This window comes from Chelonoidis abingdonii, chromosome 10 (genome assembly GCF_003597395.2).
Source record: "Chelonoidis abingdonii isolate Lonesome George chromosome 10, CheloAbing_2.0, whole genome shotgun sequence".
Lineage (NCBI taxonomy): Eukaryota > Metazoa > Chordata > Testudines > Testudinidae > Chelonoidis > Chelonoidis abingdonii.
Genome location: NC_133778.1, coordinates 16,875,607 through 16,897,128, shown reverse-complemented (window position 1 = coordinate 16,897,128; position 21,522 = coordinate 16,875,607). Strand labels below are relative to the sequence as shown.

The window sequence follows — 21,522 nt, the reverse complement described above, 5'->3', positions numbered from 1 at the left end:
CTCCGCTCCGTACTCTCGCGGGATTTAGAGAGGGCACGTCAGGAAGGTATCATGGCGGCTCCCGTAGGCCGGTCACATGAGGCGAAGCCGGGTCGGTCTATTGTCTGATGAGGTCGCCCCTGGGGAATCAGCCTGGCTGCTGCCCTGGAATAGTGAGAGGCCTCGGGATTGACTGGCTGCCTCCAGCCGCGGCGGGGGCTAGGGGGCTTGTGAGTCCCCACAGTGCGGGTGACGGGGGGAGGGTCTGCCCCGCCCGTAGCCAGAGTGGGATGTGTGTGTGGTTGGGGGTCCCCATGGGGGCTTCCACGGGCTCATGCCAGGAAGCCACGGGGTGTCCACAGGTGTCTCTGCTGATATGTGACGATCAGGATCCATCCCGGCTGTGCCATGGTGCTCCGGCCCTGAGGTTTCTTTTAAGGAAGGTTATAAGCCTTGTGACCTGCGTTTAGCTTTGTAAATGGCACGTAGCTGAAGCAGTGGTGTCTGCCTGAGTCTGCAGGTAGCCTGAAACTGCACCTCTGAGAGGCGTGTGATCTGGCCTGTGGTCAACGGTTGAAACCTAAAGATAACTGCTTAACGGGAACCGTTGCCAACTCTTTTGCTGCTACTGCTTGTGTTAGAAACATGCAGTTAATGGGGCAGCTGGTTGCTGGGTTATGAAAGTTGGGGTTGGAGACTCCCCTAATCTTAAAAATCCTTTCTGCGTGCATCTGCAAATGGAAAAGAGAGAAGTGCCACCCCAGCTACTTAAATGCTCAACTGCTATCTGTCTGCCAAAACCTCCAGATTTTCCCCATATAACTTCTGATATGCAACTGTTGTTGCTGCACAGTTTTTAGTGTGTTGATCATTAAAAAATTTTCAGTAGTGTAAAATCAAAACTTAATAAAAAATGCTAATTGCTTTTAATTTTCATATTTAATGACACCAAATCTTTAATTTGGGGGGAGAGAGAGCTCAGTGGTTTGAGCATTGGCCTGCTAAACCCAGGGTTATGAGCTCAATCCTTGAGGGGGCAATTTGGGGATTGGTCCTGCTTTGAGCAGGGGAGTTGGACTAGATGATCTCCTGAGGTCTCTTCCAACTCTATGATTCTATGAGAGGATGCCTTAAAGGCAAGCATTTAAGAAAAAAAAAAATTCTTGAGGGGGCCACTTAGGGTTCTGGGGCAAAAATCAGTACTTGGTCCTGCTAGCAAAGGCAGGGGGCTGGACTCAATGAGCTTTCAAGGTCCCTTCCAGTTCTAGGAGATAGGTATATCTCCAATTATTTATTTTATTTAATTTATATCTTGCTTGAAGTTGCTGCAGAATTGTTAGTCTTCCACAACAAAGGGCTACAACATGGACTCCTTTTCTGCCCTAATATACACAGAATTCTGCTTACAATTATACCTTCAGTTATATCTCATTAAAACATAAGAGTGGATTGAAAAATAAAAAAAAGTCCATCTCCCTTCAGAAATTCTGCAGGTTTGAAAGTAAAATCCCTGAAGATTTCTACTGCCTGTACTGAAATGTGTCTTCCACTTGTGGCATGCTGTTCATGAGAGAAACGGAATTTTGTCTGGTCCCAGTACATCAGATTGTTCCATGAATTGTGAGCTTTAATTTCTCTCCTTAACTTTTGTAGTTATTATGCAAGTTATGACATCAGGCCCTGGTCAGACATTTCTTGAACACCCAAGACTCCCCGTGAGTTAACTGGATCCATGACTTCCATCTGCACCACAAAAATGGATGCAACCTTTGATAGAAGCCCCTGGGTTGTGCAAAGAAAGATGCAGGAAGCCCTTAATAGTTAAATGTATGGTATTATCTTTAACTTGGTCCTGTTTAGTCTCATAATATAGGTCTTCTATCTGTCTCAGGCATTTCTAGAGGCTCCCATCTCTGTGTTGTCTAACTGCTGAATTTGTTGCAAGTGTCAGAATTTTATCATTTCTGGTAAATCAGGAGTGCTGCATGGCTCTGGGAGGCTTGGGGAAAAGGAAATCAGGAAAGTGAAGGTAGGGAGTTTGAACTCGGTCCTGTAAGGGCACTCATGAGGACAGACCTCTGTACCAGTGTGTGGAGACCCACTGAAATCAATTTACCAGTGTAGATGCAAGTTCAGGGCTTAAGTCTGCCCAGTTTCTCTTCAAATCCTGTCCCTCTTCAATTGTACTGTGGAATTGCAACAGTTTTGTGACCATGAGACCCTGTATAATTGTGGAGTCAGGAGCAGAAGACACTCATTTAATTAATGATTGATTAAAAATGAAAATGAACTATTTCCAGAGCTGTCTGTTTCAGGTTCCCGCTGTAAAAGATGTGTTAATAGATATGGTATTTTAACCTCTAAACCAAAAGCTTGTTAATGATTTTATAATTTTCAATTGATTTCACAGATAATGAATTTTACCTGGTGTCCAAAGCCTGTTTCTGTGGGCTTGAATCTGATTAAGGCCCTGTCTTCTGAGCTGGCATTTGAAAGCTATTTATAAAACAGTAGCAAAAATGAACAATAAAGTGGGCTATCTGATAAGGACAATCAGACATTTGCATGTATGTGGTTCTAAACTGGGTCCCAGCTTTAGAACTGCAATGAGGACATACACATTAGGGATCAGTAGAAGTAAGAGTACCATACAAAGTGTGAACCTGAGAAGATTCCTGTTAAATGTTCCTCCTTGGTGGCTTGAATCATCTCTCCGATTGCTGTCTCAGAGGGTGCCTGTTTATAGTAAAGAAGATGCCACTGTACGAGAACAGAATGCTACAAAGACTCTATTAGATGAACATGTGCAAAGTTCATCTAGTGCCTTGGACCCTCTCGAAGAAGATAGAAGTGTTGTTGAAGAGAATCTGGTAGTGAAGAGTGAAAGGAGTCAGCTACAGCAGTTCTTTGATGACCTTAAAAAATGCGTATCTCCCTGTGACGTATTAGACCTAGTTTCAAAGTCTGCTATTTCTGAGAAACATTGTAGTAACTGTTTTACTACTATGTGGATGCTCATCAAAAAGCTGTCCGAAGACCAGAAGCATTATGAAAAACAACTGATGGTCAAGCATCCTGCATTTATGCAGCTATGTCAGCATCTGATGCAAGAGTCTAGGAGCATGTGGCGTGATGACTTGGTATACAGTCTACATGCTGTGTTGAAGCTAGGGGTACCCCAGAACACTCGACTGGTTCAGACTTTGCTGAGGGTCTGTCAGGTAAGTATTGGAATCTTTTAAAGATTGGAATAAAATTCCAGCGCCAGCTCTTACAGGTTGTAGAGGCTATAGCCTTGGAGGGTCTCCACATGAATGCCTGTGGTTTGAGTTCTGCCCATGCTTTCTTTTCATTCCTCTACCCACACCACACAATATAAAGAGAGAGTGCACAAAGGATACTTTTGCTTTGGGCCGTGCTAAAACTTTAGATCTGTTTGAGGCTTAGAAAAACTCTTTTCTCCCTCCACTCTCCTTTCCCTGTCTCCTTTCTCCTCACACGATAGGAGGCAGACTTGAGAGTGAGCAGTTGTGAGGAAAGGTATTTTTGATATTTTGATTTGAGGACAGAGGCCAGTGTCCTCCTTGACTCCAAGTTCCTTTACCTGCTGCTTCTGGGAGCTTTCTTTGGTCTACCCACTATTAGCTATATTATGCTCCCCTTGTCTTGGGGATTTTTACAGGACCTTCCCTAGCTGCTGATGCAACCCAGGACTTCCTCTGAGCATCATATAACTATTTCATGGTGTGCTAGGTGAGGGTTTCTCCATTTCTGGACCTGCTGCTGTCCTGGGAGTTTTTCTTGACTTTCTTCAGAACCCCCCACCAACTACTCCCCCTGCCCTCTGTGTGCAACTTCTTCTCCCTGTTTCTTCCCTGTCCGTTCCCTTAAACCACTCTGTCCTCATCTCTACAACCTCCATCTCCTCCTCCTCCTCCTAACTCTGCACCTAGTCAACGCATCCTACTTTGTAGAGTTGTATGTGTTTTAATAAAGCAGCTTTCAGAGGGAAAGAGGGCACTGACTTATTACATGGAGGGGAAGGGTGCCCACGGTTGGGCCCCAGATGTGCTTGAACCTGCATATTAAAAATGCTGTTAACTGTTTACAAAACACTTTAGAGAGGAAATCTTGAACGTGACCACTACGATATTCCCCAGCTTGTATCCACACTGTGTATAGTACATTACACAAGTTCTTCCTTTTGTCCTTAATGTGACTTTTTTTTTTTAGGCCTGATTTCTCATTTTCTCAGGGGAAATTGGGACTTAACTCCATAGAAGTCAGTAGAATTATACCAATGTGTAGGTCAAAGTAGAATCAGCCCCAGTGACTTGACCTTTTTCTTTGTGTGCGTGAGGGAGATAGCTGGTAAAAATTGACCATTCCACCACTTAGTGTTAAGAATTTTCTAACATTGTGAAAATATCTTTAATAGGAGCGCCTCAATGAATTTGATGACCAATGTCTCTCTGTTGTGGCAACCACCTTGGTAACCATGGAAAAAAGCAGAAATGTGGATGCTCTTCAAGCTGGATTACAGTGAGAAAATTACTTTTTTTTTTAATGGTTTCCTTACTTACAAGTCTTGTCATGTGACCATTTATTTCTGTTGGACAAAAATAAATATGGTATGAAAGGAGAATGAGCATCTTTACTCTTTTGCCCAAAATACACTTTGATATTTTCTGGCTTACATTTTTAGCATTTTCTTGAGGATTATTTAATGATACATTGCATTAGAACATTTCAGTAATCCTTGCAGTGTTCTCATAAGTAAAATACGGTAGGAATGTCCAAAGCAGGAAGACACTTGAACCTTTAAGTAACTTTACATGGTCTTAGACAATCAGGGACACTCTGTAGTGACCGTGGCTGTAATTCTACTTTGAACTCTGTGCAAGGTCCACTCCGAGAAGCTCATAGCAGGATTGGGGCCCAAGTCATTATCATCAGCTAGTAGCTGAAACAAGTAACTCTCTTTGGCATCATTGTTGGTATTCTTGGCAGAAAGGGTGGAGATAGGTTAGAACACTGGACTGGGGCACAGGAGACCTGGTCTCTGCCACAGGGCTGCTTGGTGACCTTGGGCAACCCGTCCATTTCTCTGTACCTTAGTTTTCCCCTTTGTAAAGTGAGGATAAAACTGCCCTCCTTTGTATAGTGCTTTGAGATCTATTAATGAAAAGCCCTATGTTTCAGCTAGGTATTATTCTTCTTTATTTCAATAGGAAAAGCTATTGAATTGGAATACCATTTTAGCTTGTATTCCTCCTGTATTCAAATGTAGGGGCGAGAGAAGCATTATATCTATTCTTTTTTCAGAATAACTTGTTTATGGGTGGTGGTTTTGTGCTCAGATTATCAGTCTACAAAGCCCCATCTGCTCACTCCTTCAGAGACCTGGTGTTCCCAAGCTTGTAACAGAACATATTAGCGGATTTGTATTGTATGTATCAATTCAATTTCAGCTCCAGCTACAAGAGGATGGGCGCATTGGTGAAATAACAACATATTCTGTTAGAATTCATGTGCACAGTTCTGGGAGTTTGGGGCAAAGTAGGTTATCCCTCTGTTTTTCACTTAGAAGACTTTGGCTCCATCTCAATTAATCAAACGCCTGCCTGTTCACAGGGAAATGTCAGTCTCAGTGGATCAGAGACCTTCCACTGCCATACAGACACTGAAATTTCCAAAACTAGTGCTCTGATATTTGATTAAAAAAAATATTGGTTTAAAGAGTTGGGTTTTTTTGGTCTTTCTAGCCATTTTGTTTCCTACTGAGCCAAAATGGCAACCACAGATACACCAGATCAGAGTCCTTCTCTATGTGATGCTTTGCCTTCTGCTATATTAAGATCCTGTTCTTCTCCTACAGACCATAGTATCACTTGTTCTCCTTTCCATCTGCTCCACTTTACTGTGTCCTGTATGAGGCTCTCCTGAATTTCATGGGTCACTGGGGGCTTGTCTCCACAGAGAAATTGCATTGGGATAAGTTACGTCAGTTTAGTTAAACTGATACCTCTGTTTCCCTGCAGTATGTTCACTCTGTTGCCCTTGCATTGGTCTGTTGCAGTGTTGCAGCACTTTGTCCACACAGCAGCATTCTGCATCAGTGTAAGCATGGTGCAGTGTGGGTGGGCATTCCAGGGTCCTCTGCGTTGCTTGGGCAGTGGAGTTTAGAAAGGTTGCCGGACAGATCATGGCACATAGTGAGAAGTTGTCCTACTAATACTTCACGCCAGTGTAGTTACTTCATTGTCAGGAGATAGCTGCGTTGCTATTAAGTCAATCTAACTACGTCAGTGTAGAGCTACACCAGTTTAATTTAAAAAAAAAAAAAGTACGTGTGGAAGAGGAGTGAGGAGCTACACCAGTTTAACTCGGGATTCATCCATGGGAGACAGATGTGTGCCTGCTCCTGCCAAAATAAGTAGAGCTTTACTGGTGCAACTTGTGTGTGTAGGCCAAGCCTCCTTAAATCATTTTTTTCCTTATCAGGTTACTGGTGGAGCAGCGAATTCCAAAGATCAGTAACATTTTTATGTTGCAAAGCATGATGAAATGCTTTGGGAAAGATGCCCCACTCTCTCTCAAAAGGAAATTTGAGGTAAAAGATTAAAATCATTGGTGGGTCCTACTATTATTCCTGCATAGCTACTGCTCCTATGTTGCTATTTATTAGTTGTTTATGGTAGCACCTGTTGTATGCTAAGCAGTCTCCAGACATTGAAAATGAATGGTAACGTCCCCAAGTTGCTCATCCTCCAGGGACGGGTAAGTAAGTAAATAGTGGTCTGAGAAAGGGGAAACAATTTTTTTTTTTAAATGACTACGCATGTCCATTAAGTTTGCTGTAGCCTGCCCAACAGAGGTATGTCTGCAGGAGGGACTTAAATAAGTAGAGAGTGCGAAGGTCAAACCGTGCATAGGGATAGAAAGTGTGGAGATGTTTATGTAAGAAATTGGTAGCATGAAAGATAAGGTGCTATCCGTGAGCTTCATTGTAACAGGGTTTTTAATGTAATGAATCATGCTATTGAGAGGCAAGTAACTACATCCCAATCCTGCTGGAAAGGTATAACAAGTGGGGTTCCGCAGGGGTCTGTTTTGGGACTGGCTCGGTTCAATATCTTCATCAACGACTTAATAAGCGTACTTTCTATGCCAATATCTAAGTGTCAGATGATACCAAACTGGTAGGGATTGCAACTGCTTTGGAGGACAGGGTCATAATTCAAAATGATCTGGACAAATTGGAGAAATGGTCTGAGGAAAACAGGATGAAGTTTACAAAGTAGCATAATGCTTTAATAGTCTCCAATTATGGAGTATACAATAGTTTTCATGATACAGGAGGTGGTGGGTTTATTGGGAAAGTAGATCTTGTCTGGAAATTTAGTTTACGGGTGTCATGAATGTTGGTATCTATTGGGATAGATTTTGTTTTGGTACTCATATCAAAGGGCTAAATAATGCTCTAAGCTGTTTGTATGTGGGGTGCTGTTGCACTGTAAAATTAGCAAACGTGATCTGGCAGCATTAACTAAGTTATTGTGTGAGTCAAGACATGAGTGAGGAGTTCTATTTCCTGCCTAAACTTTCATGTGTGGTTACTGGGGCCTCGAAGCTTATAAGTATGTGTCAGTTCTGGGCACTTTCTTAACATTTAAGAAAGTATATGTGGATGGAAGATGGTGAGATGGTTAATAGGAAGAGCAATCAAGAAATTGATATAAAGGTCTTAAAATACATGACGCATTTGAAGAAGCTGAATAGATGTGGTTTGATTTATGTTTGGAATAATAAAGAAAGACTGAAGGGGGACGATATACTTTTTATGAAGAAAGCTGCTTATTCTGGTAGAAGGAGGTTCATAGTGAGAGTTGGAGAAATATTGTGTTTCAGTTTTCTTTTCTTCTTGTTCTATGGTCGCTTTTAGATTTGGTCTGGATGGGTTATACTGCAGCAGGGGCATGGTTTAGTTTTTGATTGCGTGATAGGAAAATACTCGGTGTGTTTTTTCTTTTGTTTTTCGGTTTTTTTATGAAATCTGTCAGGTGGGGTGGTTTTAAACATCTTGGAAATCAACGGCCTAGGGAGGTGGTGGTATATCTCGTGGGATTCGCTGGAAGATAGTTATAGATAGAGTTAGGATAAATTGTGTTTTTGGTTAGGGACGGGTGGTTGATTGTCGAGATCAGTATTTGTGGGTCGCTGTTCATGGAGCCACGAGGACTTGGCGATCTCCATCAGCTTTTCTGACTTGAGGTCCCTTCTCATAGTTCTATCATTTTGCTTGATGGTGGTATTATAATATTGGTCTGCTCCTAAGTCCAGTAAGATATGAGAGTTCTATAAAGATGTTTCGATTACATGATACCAGGCGCGGGGTGATATATGAGTATTTTTAAAACATTGTTTGAATGTTTTTTTTTTCTATTACTGATGCATTTTTTCATTGCCCTTTGTGTCTTTGAGAATGTACTGGGTGAAACTATTTTAAGAGCTGGTGAAATTGAAATTAGTGGGCCTAATTTTTGCTGATGCGTCAGTATAATCCTAACTATGCAAACAGTCACTCCTGATTTTACTGTGGCTTAAGTGATATCAGAAGTGGGCCCACTATAGTTTCACCAGTTTTTTAAATTTTATTTAATTTAGTGTACATCTGCCAAAGGTGTATCACAAAGGGCAGTAGAAAATAGTGAGTCATTTACTAAGGATTTAGAATAACTTAGAGCTCTTGCACGTGGCAAAGACTAGATATCATCCTAACTGTGCAATATTGGTAAATATGCCATCCAGGCTAATTAGCAAACCACCATTCTTTAAAGCGCTGGTAGGAAAACTATATACGTAGTAACCAGGAATAAGTATTATAAGGTCCTCTTGTATTGATTTGATTCAAGAAAGAAACGGGAGCACCTGAGAACTTTTTAAGGACAGCTCAAACTAAACATTAGAATAGCTGTAGTTGTTTCTATAAGAAAAGTGATTGGAAGGAGTTATTTTAAGCTCCTTCCACTGCTTCCAACCCTTTCTTCAGTGCGAATCTGGTGAGGTTACGGGATTGGAGTAGTTTTGATCTCCCCAATTCATTTCATTCTTTGGCAGAGATAATTTGGACTGCCAATGCCAAGAATGAAGAGTCTAATCAAATTGAATTCATTTTAGGATAGAGTTTTGAAAGAGCTGGACCACTTGACTCCTCTGAATGCTCAACACATGTTTAGTGCTCTGGCTGCGATGAATTACTGCTCCATGCCAATCCTGGATGCCTCGAGTAAGAAAATCATCGGTGAGTTAAAGTGAATTTTTAAACTTCTCCTCTCCTTTATTCTGACTCTTCCTAATGAAAATGTCTTACTCCAATTTCCTTTTAAGCCCACAAATCATGATTGTTTTGTAGTCTAACAATACAGATCCATCAGACAAAACGCAGTACAAAAAATTTTGGAGGACTGATGGATGACCAAAGAAAGTAGTTTTTATGGTCTCTGCCCTCATTAATACCATGAAATGTTATGTCCGTGGCTTATAATGGCACTCTTCATAGCTCTGAAGTTAAAATTCTGTTTTCTTTTCCCCAAATTCTATAAATAGAGAAAATGCTAACTAAAGACCAGCAAGTAAAATTAGTGGTTTCAGATGTGCTTTTAAAACTGTTTCTGAACTGGAAATTTGCATCTCATAGTATGAATTGACAGCTCTGTGTTTAGGGAGTAAGCAGAAGGGGGGGTGTTCACTGATAAGTGAATTTCATTATTGAGTTCTGCTTCATGAATGATGGCTCAGTCGAGCCCAAAGGAACTTAAAATGAAGGTTAATACTCTGACCTTTACTCAGACCCTTGCAATAAGTATTGTAGACATAATTGCACAGTATCTAGTGATATATACTCTTGAATCCAAAACTATGGTAAAAAAACATTAATGTTGCAAAGTCAAGCCCTCAAAAGGTAGGAAATGTCAAAATTCAGGTTCATGTGCAGCCTTAAGTTGGTTTCCTTGTGCATACACCTTATGATATGGCAACAAACTATTTTCTCCCACGGAATCCCTGCTTCATTAATGTTCAGGATGGATGGTATTCCTAGTATGAAGCTGTTGAATACTTTGTTCAGTGTATAGCCATAGGTCTTATTTACTGCACCTGATTCAAATACTGATCTGAAGACAGAATTATTAATTTCCTAATTTGCTTTTCTGTGGCATTTATCACTATAATATCTGAGTGCTTCACAAATACGGATTTATTTTCATAACACCGAAGAGTGAGGCGGTGATATCTGCATTTTAAGTATGCCGAACTGAAGCACACAGATATTAAGGTCAGAAGTGTGCACTAATTTTGAGTTCCCAATCTGAAATGCACTGCACCTGATTTTTTTTTTTCAGAGCACTTAGCGTTATTTGACACTTTATATGTTTGAAGCACAGCTCCTCTTGATTCAACTTGAAGCTGTGAGTGCTCAGCGGTTCTGCAAATCAGATTCCAGGGTCTCAACCTGGGCACCCAGAAAATAAGGAACACATTGGGCTAAGTGATTTGCCCGGCATTACATAGGATCGAAGGATAGAAGACAAAGCTTGGCAAGGATAGAATCCAGAATGACATTCAAATAGCCTTAACCATGAGACCATCCTTCCTATTTCTGCAGTCATCTGTCTCATTCAATATACACCTTCCAACTACTGCAACAAATGAAGCAGGGGCTAGACGACAGCCTCCTTCATTATGCAACCCTGATGATCCTCTGATCATGTCTGTCCTGTGCACTGAACGAGGCACAGGTCTTGTGGAAAAAATAGAATGTGATCATGAAAGTACAGACTGTATCATAATGCATATGCACGTGGGGAACGGAATTAAGGTTACACAGGAAGCCTTAATTCTTGCATTGCCTAACTTTTGAGTGTTCGATGTTGCAGCCTTGCTACTTTTCTTTTAATACAAATTATTTTGGGGTTTGTGTGTGCATGTGCATCCATACATATAATTTCCTAGGGTTTTAAAAGCAAACTTAAAAAAAAACATTCCATCCTGTGGTATCATACTGATGCCCACATAAAGGTCATCAGCAGAACTGAAACGTTTAGACAAGTGGTTTTCAACCTGTGGTCTGCACACAGGGGATCCGCAGACTGTGTCTAAGATTTCCAAAGGGAAATGTCCATTCAGAAATTTTTTTATAAGTCCACAAATGAAAAAAGATTGAAAACCACTGCTTTAGATCCAGCTCATACACCTCTCCCTCTGCTTCAAAGGGAGTAACTTATAGTAATAATAGTTGGTGGTCCTCAATATGGACCAGCACTAGAGGGGGATGCGACACGTTGCTGTCTGCAAATAGCTGTGAAGCCCATAGGCAGAGGAATGGTAAGACTCAGGATGTTTGGGTTCCATTCCAGGCTCTGGAGGGGACTGTTCTCTGGTTGGCACAGACTTTTCTGCCCATTCTTCCCAAGCTTCGTCCCTTCTGCCTTGTCCCAGTCTCTTCCCCCACCCTCAGCTCCTTGTCCCAGTCTTGTTCTCCTCACCAAACCAGTCTGTCTCCACTCCTCAGGGTTCTCATCCTAGTTCCAGTCTCCTTGCCCAATTAGTCCCAACATCCCCCTCTAGGCTCCTAGTCAAAGTCCCAGTCTGTATCCCCAAACTTTTCATCCCGGTCTCCTTTGCCCAGCCAGTCCCAGTCTTTTTCATGGCTCCCCATCTGATTTTTCACAGCACACCCTGCTGGCTGCTGGCCCCAGTCATATCCCACAACGCGCAGCTCACAGTCACTGTTACTTTTTTTATTCCTCTGTTACAGAGAATATCCCTGGTACTCCATTTTGGCAGCTAATCCGTGTTCTGAAATCATGCAGCATCCTTCGGTACCGCAATGTAGTTCTGTATTCAGCAATAGCAAACTACGTGACTTCAGCCATCTGCATGTGGGACACTAAACAGGTGAGGTAGTGACCACAAGTGACACCACTAGAACTGCCAGTACTCAGCTGTGCCCAGGTGACACCACTAGAACTGCCAGTACTCAGCTGTGCCCAGGTGCACACAAACACAATTTATAGAGTTGCTAGTTACGACTCAGAACTTCAGTTTGCATTCTGAAATGGGCTTAAAATTGGGCTACGTTCCAGTTTTGCTCTACATGTAGAGCAATTACATAATGTTAGAAAATTCAAAGGGCACAAAAAACAACTCAGTTTTTCTCTGGTTTCTTTTCATGAAAGCTTAATAGGAATAACTTGGTAGAAATTGGTCCATGGCTGAAAAATGTGTCAGTTTCAAACTTCTTTTTCTTGGTGTATATCTTTGAAACAACACTGTGTATTTATACAGATTGGTTGAGGGGAAATCTTCAGTAAAACTGGTACATTGGCTGTTGTTTTATTTGTGTTAGTGTAGCACCAACAAGCCCTCATCATGGACCTGAGCCCTTGTGCTCAGCACTAGACAAATACAGAACCAAAAGGCAGTCCCTGCCCCAAAGAGCTTCCAATCTAAGTGTAAGACAAGAAACAACAGAAGGATACAGACATGCAGATGGTGAATTAGAGGGAAACAATGAGGCAATATTAGTTTAAATATTTTAATAAGTATTTGGAAGTTCAACAGTCCATTGTTCTCCTATTTATTGCAGTATGGTAATAAATAATAGTTAGTCATGCTCATAATAAAATATTACAATTTCAAAAGTATATTTTCATTTTTAAAAACCTCTCTGATGCTATAACACTAGACAATTAAGTAAATTTCTGTATTGAGACTCTTACTCTAGTTTTAATTTATTTGTTTTTTTAGCCTTAAAAATGGTTTTTCTTCCTATACTTTTTTTTTTTAACGTTTTAGATTGTCCTGTTTTTGTCTGCCTTCGAGGGACTTCGCTTTCGACCTGTTGAGCTGATGGATATTTTGGCTGAGAAGGTGACAAGTCATCCTGAATCCCTGAACCTGAAGGATATTCTAAGTGTTCTCCGCGTGTATTCGCTTCTCAACCATGTTCCCAAATGCCAAAATCAGGAGTAGGTTCTGGCTTAGAAAGCCTTGTATTAAATTACATAGTTGTTATATGGGTGTCCTGAACAGGCACACAGAAGAGTACTTGCTACTGATCTTGGATTCCAGTTGTGAAATAATTCTCTCTTGGTCCTGTTTTACTAATCTGTGAGATAAACTTGCTATACTGGTCACTGTTTTTTTTTGTTTTTGTTTTAAATAAAAGGCAGATATACATTTTTTCTAAACAGTAAAGCAAGGTAATAGAGAATGCATAAGATGTAGTAGAGAACGGGTGCTCATCACTTAAGTGATAGACTGATAAAAGTGGTGAACAGGTTGTAGCTAGCAGCAAGCTTAGGTGCTGGACTTGGGTTCTGGTTATCCAAGTAAATTGGAATGTCGGGTTTTATTTCAAAAGTACTGATTTATATTTTATAGAGATTTTCAGGAAAGTCTGAGTTTATTTATAAATTATATGTAAAGATGTCTCTCTTTTTCTTTTGAAGGTTTCTGGAGTCTCTCAATGGTGCCTTGAATAAGTACCTCACCAGGATTTCTAATGTGGATCTGCTGAAGGCAGTGTATTCATTTTGCATTTTAGAGTATTTGCCACAGCCTGCACTTAGTCAGCTCCTGCAAGAGGACAACCTCAATGAGTTACTAAAATCAGGTCAGTCATTAATGTATTAATGTGTGTTATGCCATTGAATTCAGAGTAGTGTATAGATAAGAGTAGTAGTAGCTTCAACACAATCACTCCTTAGGGTGTGGTTGCATTGAAGCTCACAAGCTAAATTGGGCAGACAGGTTAATATTAGATATGAAATAAAAAAACCTGAGTTGTAACTTGTTAATAATTCAGGAGACTCTGTCCTCAGACCCAGCACTGAACCAATGCTCTCATCATGGCGGTGGGGAGGGTTGTTTTGGAAGTACCATTTTCAGATAAGACATTTCAGTAATGAGGGAAGTGTTTCCTAGGTAACTGTGTACCTATGTATGTAAATGGAAGATTTGTTGTAGAAAGTCAAATGTGAACAAATTGTGGATTCTCACTTCTGTGATACGCATTCAAGATTTTCCAAGAACATTTAAAAAAATTAACCCAAGTCATATATGTTTTTCAGCTATATCAAAGTTTAGCTCAAAATACAACTAGTTGTTAGAAGTTACTTGGCTGTTTTTGCTTTGGGATGAAAGACGCTAACTGAAATGGTTCAAGGTAGTCGTTCAGCTTCGTGTTATAATTCTCTACAGCTAATCGCTTAGTTTGGCACTGAGTCAGGGCGTAAGTGTATTTGTTGCTTCAGATTATGTATACTTTGGGAAGTTCTGTTAGTCCCTACACTTCAACAAAATAGTCTGTCTACTTGGAACCTGAATAATTCAGTACAGCTGAGTGAATAATAGACTCTTCCATTCGCTGGAGGAATCAAAAAGGGGGGAATATCAGTTTATTTTGAATTTTTTGGGGGGGTGAAGTGGGGAGGGGGGTGAAGTGGGGAGGGGGGCTTTCTTCACTGAAACAAAAAATTCCATTCAGGTTAAATGAAATGTTTGCAGATTGTGGAAATGTCTTTTCAAAACAATTTTTCCCCTCATTTTATTTGTCTGAAACTATTTGCTGAATTTGATCCAAACTTGCAAATAGTTTCTCTCACCCCAAAACTTGCATTTTATCAGAGAATTTGCCATTCAACTGAAAAATGTTGCCCAGCTCTGTAGTTTGGTACTGTTAAAGCACGCTTTCAGAGTGACATCCAAAATGTGACTTGACTTCTTCTTGTGTTTTTTATCAATATCCATTAAAGTATTTGGGTTTTTTTTGGTTTTTTAAGAACAACCTCCATGTGTGAATAAATGTCTTTCAACTTATTAGTAACCCTGCTGTAACAGGGTAATGTGTGTAGCTGTGCACAATAGAGGGGGAAAAAGTGAGCAAATGAACAGATTTCAGACTTTCAGGAGTGGATTGTCCAGTGGCTAGGGTGGTAACCTAGAGCCTGGGAGCCTTGGGGTTCAACTCCCTGCTCTATCATAGACTTCTTCAGTGACCTTGGATAAATCTAGCCTCTCCGTGCCTCGGTTCTCCATCTTTACAGTGGGAATAATAGCATTGCTCTACCTCATCAGGAGGTTGATTCTACAGTAATGTGTGTCTTGTAAATTTCTTAGATAGCTATGTAGTACAAGAAGGTTTTAACAGGGTCTTGATGGCATCTTTTCAAGAAACAGTTTTATTGTGCCTAATTTGGAATTAATCTACTGCTCAGCAAAACTGAAATCTGTTCGTACTGCAAATAGTAGCCAGTGAAATTGTGGATTTCATGACATAAAATGATACCATATAAATATATCAAGTCCACTCTAATGCTACATTTCTATCCTTTTTTCAGATGGCCTTAACAAGGAACAGAATGAAATGATGGTGCACTATGTGAACACGTGTCTGGAACTTGATAGTCCTCTTTCATTCACCAAGCCAGCAACTATGTTTATAAAGAAACCTTCCTCACCTTTGGTTTCTGATCTCCCTGAGGTTCGTGAGGCTCTGCTGAAACTTCTGGGAGATGAGCGTATGTTTCAGCAAAACATCCAACTGCCACATGATTACAACATTGGTATGGGACCAGTTCATTGTCATGTGCCTTTGAATTTTGATTTATAGTGGTAAAGAAATGGATTGGCAACTATTACCTATAATACAAGGGGTTTAAAATATAAATGTCTGGTGATAAGGTCTATTTGACAACTGTGCCTTTATGGTTGTATTTTCTATGACATTCACGTTAAAATAGTTGGACAGTTGACTAAAATATTGTTACTGCTCTGGTTTGTAAAATTGCATTGGGCTTTTTGTGGTTAAAATCTGGCTTTTGAGGCAACTAATCCTACATAAACCCAATAGGCCATAACTATATTAAACAACACTGACCTTTTTAATGCTAACCTATTTTTTTAATCTTTGGATTAAAGAAACAATATAAAATGGCAAAATATGAATCTTCAAGGTGGTTGTTTTAGCTGTGGAACAGTTTTTCTTTGATTTTTCTTCTTCCTTGAGAGACCATTTATAAATTTAGTAAAGTTCCATGGTGTATGGTTTCTTTTGTGTGCAGGATTTATACTTCTATGATTTATATCATTTGCAAGCTATCATTGCCTGATTCACTTGTAATACTTCTGGTATTTTTTATTCCTAAATTTATCAAATTCAATGATAAAAGGGCAAGGGAATATGTATGGATCCATCTGAGGTTTCAGAGCAACCTGGTCAGAATTTTTATCTTTAAATCCTGAATTGATACACTTATGCATACTGTATCTGATTTGCGATAACAAGCACCTTTTCTGACTGTGTCAAGGTGCCAACTGAATCTATTTGTTGCTCTTAAAGGAACAACAATATATTGTCCAAACTGTCACACACATGCAATAATTATAGCTGTTTCTTTTCCATTGACTCCATGAAATACATTGGAATGGTCAAAGCCTCTTGTGGCATTTAATATTTGACTGTTTTTTTCTTTCAGATTTTGAAATCAAAATGGATGCAAACAGGAAAAAAGCGCTTCCAGTAACTGAAGTAGATGATCCTGCTGATGCTCCAGATGTTCAAAGGTACCTTTATTTGGTTACAAGTTTTCTTTACCAGGCCTTTAGGTGAGGCTCTTCCTGTTGCCCCTCTGGCTCACTGATCTGCAGAGCAAGTAATTCACTTTCTCTGTGCTCTCACAGGAGCATAAGAATTGCCATTCTGGATCAGACCAGGGCCTAGTCCAGTATCTTGCCTCCAACAGGGGCCAGCACTGGATGCTTCAAACACAGGTGCAAGAAACTCCACAGTGGGTAGATGTGGGATAATCTGCCCTCATAAAGGTCTCCTACGTTATAATGCCAGAAGGGGGATCGCTTTGATCATCTAGTCTGACATCCTACCTAACACAGGTCGTAGAACTTCCCTGAATTCACTCCTGTTTGAACTAGAGCATGTCTCTTAAAAAAACAGCCAGTCTTGATTTAAAAATGGCTAGTGATGGAGAATCCACCATGACTCTTGGTAAATTGTTCCAATGGTTAATTGCCCTCACCGTTAAAACATTACACGTTATTTCCAGTCTGAATTTGTCTAGCTTCAACTTCCAGCCATTGGATCTTGTTATACCTTTGTCTGCTAGATTGAAGAGGCTCCCGCCCCTTCCAGGAATTCAGTCTTTGCCATAAGAACTGTGTGGGCAGCCCTCAGCACCTAGATAAAACACGTTGCAGGAGAGAGGGGTTTAAGTTGCTTAAGTCCAGAGAAGCAAAAGAATGATTAAATTAGAAATGGACAAAAATATTAGCAATAAACAAACACAGCAGTGCTATTCCTTAATATTAAAGGCATTCTCTGAACAGTTAACTGTGAAGAATACTTAAACTGCACCAGCATAATGCGGTTTGCCAGCTCCCTAAGAAATTATTACTGTTTTTGGCTTTAGAGTGGCTATTCTCTGTTCTCCTCTGTCTGCTTTCTGTTTTGGCACAAGACACCCCCGAGGCAAGTTGGCAATGAAAATGAGACATCTGAAAGCGCTGGGCTATCATGTGATACTGGTAAGAAGTTGAAATGCAGGTCTTATCAGTATGGTGACATGTATGATGGGTGAAGAACAGAGTACTGGAAGTGGTGAACTTAACCTAAATTGACACTGCCGGAAAAACTCCTTGATCAGTGATAGTAGTCTGCGTTGTTGGGCAAATAGCTCAGTGGTTTGAGCATTGGCCTGCTAAACCGAGGGTTGTGAGTTCAATCCTTGGCCCTGTTTTGAGCAGGGGGTTGAACTAGATGACTTCCTGAGGTCCCTTCCAACCCTGATATTCTACGACTCCACTATGGTAAACTATGTCCAGGTGGAGTTTGATCCCTACACCATAATCCACCGTAATTCAGAACCTTGTATGATGGGATAGCCTAATTTTGGCAATTAATTGATCTTTGATTATTAGCAGGTAAATAGGCCCAATGCTCTGTGATGGGATGTTAGATGGGGTGGGATCTGCGTTACTACAGAGAATTCTTTCCTGGGTGCTGGCTGGTGAATCTTGTCCATATGCTCAGGATTTAACTGATTGCCATATTTGGGGTTGGGAAGGAATTTTCCCTTGAGGTTTTTCACCTTCCTCTGCAGCATGGGGCAAGGGTCACTTGCTGGAGGATTCTCTGCACCTTGAGGTCTTTAAACCATGATTTGAGGACTTCAGTAACTCAGACATAGGTTAGGTGTTTGTTACAGGAGTGGGTGGGTGAGATTCTGTGGTCTACATTGTGCAGGAGGTCAAACTAGATGACCATAATGGTCCCTTCTGATCTTAAATCTATGAATTTGATCAGATATTGACTGTTTTCATGTGGAATTGCTGATCTGAACTGATCACTTTCTGGAATGCAGGGATTCTCTATATCTGTTTCCCTTTACTATGTGTGCTGGTTCACAAGACAATGAGAGTTTGTTATTTAGCAGCAGAACTAATGCATCCTTTCCTTTCCTCTCCTCTCCACTAAGGTCCACTACCAGGAGTTTAAAAAACTGAAGAAAGAAGAGGCAATTGAGTGTTTGAAGGGAGAAATCTATTCAGTTGATGCTTTTCCTGTTTCTGATGTGAATTTGCAGGATAATATTTAAAATGGACTGGGATCTTCAGATCCCCTGCTATTTTCCCATCACAGCTGTTCACAAGAAGAGGGAAGCATTTTCATATATTCCTGAAAAATGCCTCAAGACACTGTATCCTGTAGAAAGTTTGTAAATTCAACTATATCTACTGAAGGAGTTCTTTAGCAATAGAAGCAGTTCTTGCTAAAGCTCCTTAAACAATAATTGACTTTAAAAAAAAAAAAAAAAAAAAAGAGTGTTGAAAATATCTCATCTATCTATCTATCTATCTATCTATCTTTTTTTTAAATTACATATAGGCTTACTCCAGTGGGCTAAACTTCTCATGTGTTCTTGAACTGGGGATCTGTGACAATCTTTCAGAGCAGTTGGGATCATGACTGCTCTCGCTGTAGTGAGAATGGAACAACATGCGTCAATCTGTCATTAGCTTTCAGTAAGAACTCCAGCCAGAAAAGCAGTAAATCATTAGATATTGACTGGAGTGGAAAATTGAAACTCCCAAATCTCTGGACAAGTTTGTAACTCAAAAAATAATATTCTCGTCTCGTTTTCAGAAGTCTGGGACAGCAAATGATTGTATATGCTCCATGTTTTTTCTTCAGTCTGAAGCCTTTCCCCCTGTTACAAAGTGCTCTGAGACTCATAGATGTAAGATCCTGTCCCTCGTATAAACTGCCTTGTGATACCTGCTTATGTTTCAGTATTAGCTTTTCCAAGACTTCTTACAGCTATTGCACAATACTTAGTTTGATTCATCACATGATGAAATGTCTGCCTAGGAAGGAGTACTGCGGAAAGGGATCAAGGGGTCATAGTGGACCACAAGCTGTTGCAAAAAAAAAAAAAAAAGCAAATATCCTTCTGGGATGTATTAGCAGGAGTGTTGTAAGCAAGACGTGAGAAGTAATTCTTCCGCTGTACTCTGCTCTGATTAGGCCTCAGCTGGAGTATTGTGTCCAGTTCTGGGTGCCACATTTCAGGAAGGATGTGGACAAATTGGAGAGAGTCCAGAGAAGAGCAACAGAAATGATTTAAAGGTCTAGAAAACATGACTTATGAGGGAAGATTGAAAAAAACTGGGTTTGTTTAATCTGGAAAAGAGAAGACTGAGAGGGGCATGATAAGTTTTCAAGTATGTAAAAGGTTGTTGCAAGGAGGAAGAAAATTTGTTTTTCTTAACATCTGAGGGTAGGACAAGAAGCAATAGGCTTTAATTGCAGCAGGGGAGGTTTAGATTGGATATTAGAAAAAACTTACCAACTGTCAGGGTGGTTAAGCACTGGAATAAATTGCTTAGGGATGTTGTGGAATCTCCATCATTGGAGATTTTTAACAGCAGGTTGGACAAACACCTGTGTGGGGTGGTCTAGATAATATTTAGTCCTGCCACGAGTGCAGGGGACTGGTCTGGATGACCTCTCAAGGTCCCTTCCAGTCCTATGATTCTGTGATGCAACACAACGTCCACTGGCCCACTGCATAGTAGAAGATAAACCAGAATAATGGGGCTATTGCCTACTGATGTAAATGTGGTCAAAGAATGCTCTACGTTGAAGGAGTGGAAGAGGCAGACGTAGCTTTTGCATCCTGTTCTTGGGAATATTCATTGGTACTTCCGTCAAGGGTCAGTCAGGAAAAACTTGACAGAAAAATTAAAATGTATTTTTTTGTTTTAATGAAGTGTGATTTTTTTGAATAGGGTCATTTTGAACATTTACGTAGTAACAGCATTGAAACGTGGTCTTACAAATCTGTTACCCATTTCTGTGTTATGGTCAGTTCTGTGATAACGATACTGTTCAACCAGAGCTAGTAAATATATGCCAGAGCCTTTGACGGTAACCTTATTTAACCAAATGGTGGTGCTCTTGCTTTGCATCGTAGCGAGCTGTGAACTGCACACTTCTTTGTCTCTGTGTCTGGCTGAGGATGGGGCTGAAGCTTTGCAATGATGTAGTAAAAGGATTAAGGTGAAAAGAAGAAACAAGGCATTATTTTAATTTGCTGCCCTACCTTTCACAGAGTAGGTCAGCTGAATATGATGTATGTTTGTGGAGGGAACTTGCTAGTACAGATATGTACAGAGTTATGACTGGTAACATACCACAAGAAGAGCCTGTCCTTGCTGTTTTTCAGACTGGCTGAAACCCTGAACTTGTAAGATTTAAAACTGGATTTTCAGACCAAAGAGATTTGCTCATTGCTGGGATTTCCCTCTTTCTGGATCAGATACACCAAGAAATACTGATTATCTGAATGAACCTTTCTTATTCTTGTAGCCAAGATAGCATGCAGGCGATTTTCTTTGCTATCAAAACTACATTAGAGATGTAGAGCACTCATGACCACTGCATTGAATGAGTGACCACTGGAAAAAAACAGTAGTGGGTGGAACCAATGACACTTCTCATTATGCTAGTTATAACGTAATAGCCCCGACTAGAAGGCATATTTCATGCTATATGCAATGTACTTTGTGGTAGTACCTTGCTTCTGCTGTATCACTAGCTGTTTGTATTATTCCTGCACCTTATCGATACAGTGCTATAAATATTCAGCTATAGGATAGTCAAGAAAGATATTTGTTCCCACTGAAGACTTTGGTCTTCAGATTTTCTGAGTCTTTTACCCTTCTCTTTCCCTCCTACCATGGATTCCACTTGTTAGCAACCTCTCAGTTCCCAGCAAAAAGTTGCTATTATCCAAAGGTTGCTAATAAGCAGAAAGTAAATCTGGGGGTTGCAGCCAGGGAATGAAGTACTGGGACATGTGTGGTACCTCTCCCTGTCTGGCCACAAACCTGCCTGCATCTGGGAGGGGCAGCTACATGCAGGGTAGCAGGGGGGATGCAGCCCAGATGCTGAGGCTTTCCATT

General features: G+C 40.5%; 1 protein-coding gene across 10 annotated transcripts; it reads left to right on the top strand.

Moving 5' to 3' along the window:
• The first annotated feature begins 26 nt into the window (after positions 1–26).
• FASTKD2 (FAST kinase domains 2) lies at positions 27–21,243 on the top strand. 10 transcript variants are annotated; one of them, XM_075069968.1, is made up of 13 exons: positions 27–67; positions 1,462–1,599; positions 2,390–3,200; positions 4,418–4,521; positions 6,484–6,592; positions 9,160–9,283; positions 11,798–11,937; positions 12,838–13,010; positions 13,494–13,657; positions 15,384–15,608; positions 16,521–16,608; positions 17,469–17,583; positions 18,534–21,243. In XM_075069968.1, the coding sequence occupies exons 3-13, from the start codon at positions 2,499–2,501 to the stop codon at positions 18,651–18,653; spliced, it is 2,064 nt and encodes a 687-aa protein (XP_074926069.1). In that variant the 5' UTR covers positions 27–67; positions 1,462–1,599; positions 2,390–2,498; the 3' UTR covers positions 18,654–21,243. The 10 variants fall into 10 exon arrangements, with proteins under 10 accessions (XP_074926069.1, XP_074926071.1, XP_032620952.1 ...); XM_032765059.2 differs by lacking the exon at positions 27–67 and adding an exon at positions 71–91; XM_032765057.2 differs by lacking the exon at positions 27–67 and adding an exon at positions 101–209.
• Positions 21,244–21,522: the final 279 nt, after the last annotated feature.

Bases quoted from the DNA above. Each gene is read 5' to 3' on its own strand.
- FASTKD2 (XM_075069970.1), top strand. From the start codon at position 2,499: ATGAACAATAAAGTGGGCTATCTGATAAGGACAATCAGACATTTGCAT. The intron at 13,011-13,493 runs GTAGGTTCTGGC...TTTCTTTTGAAG, and splicing joins CCCAAATGCCAAAATCAGGA to GTTTCTGGAGTCTCTCAATG. The intron at 15,609-16,520 runs GTATGGGACCAG...TTTTTCTTTCAG, and splicing joins GCCACATGATTACAACATTG to ATTTTGAAATCAAAATGGAT.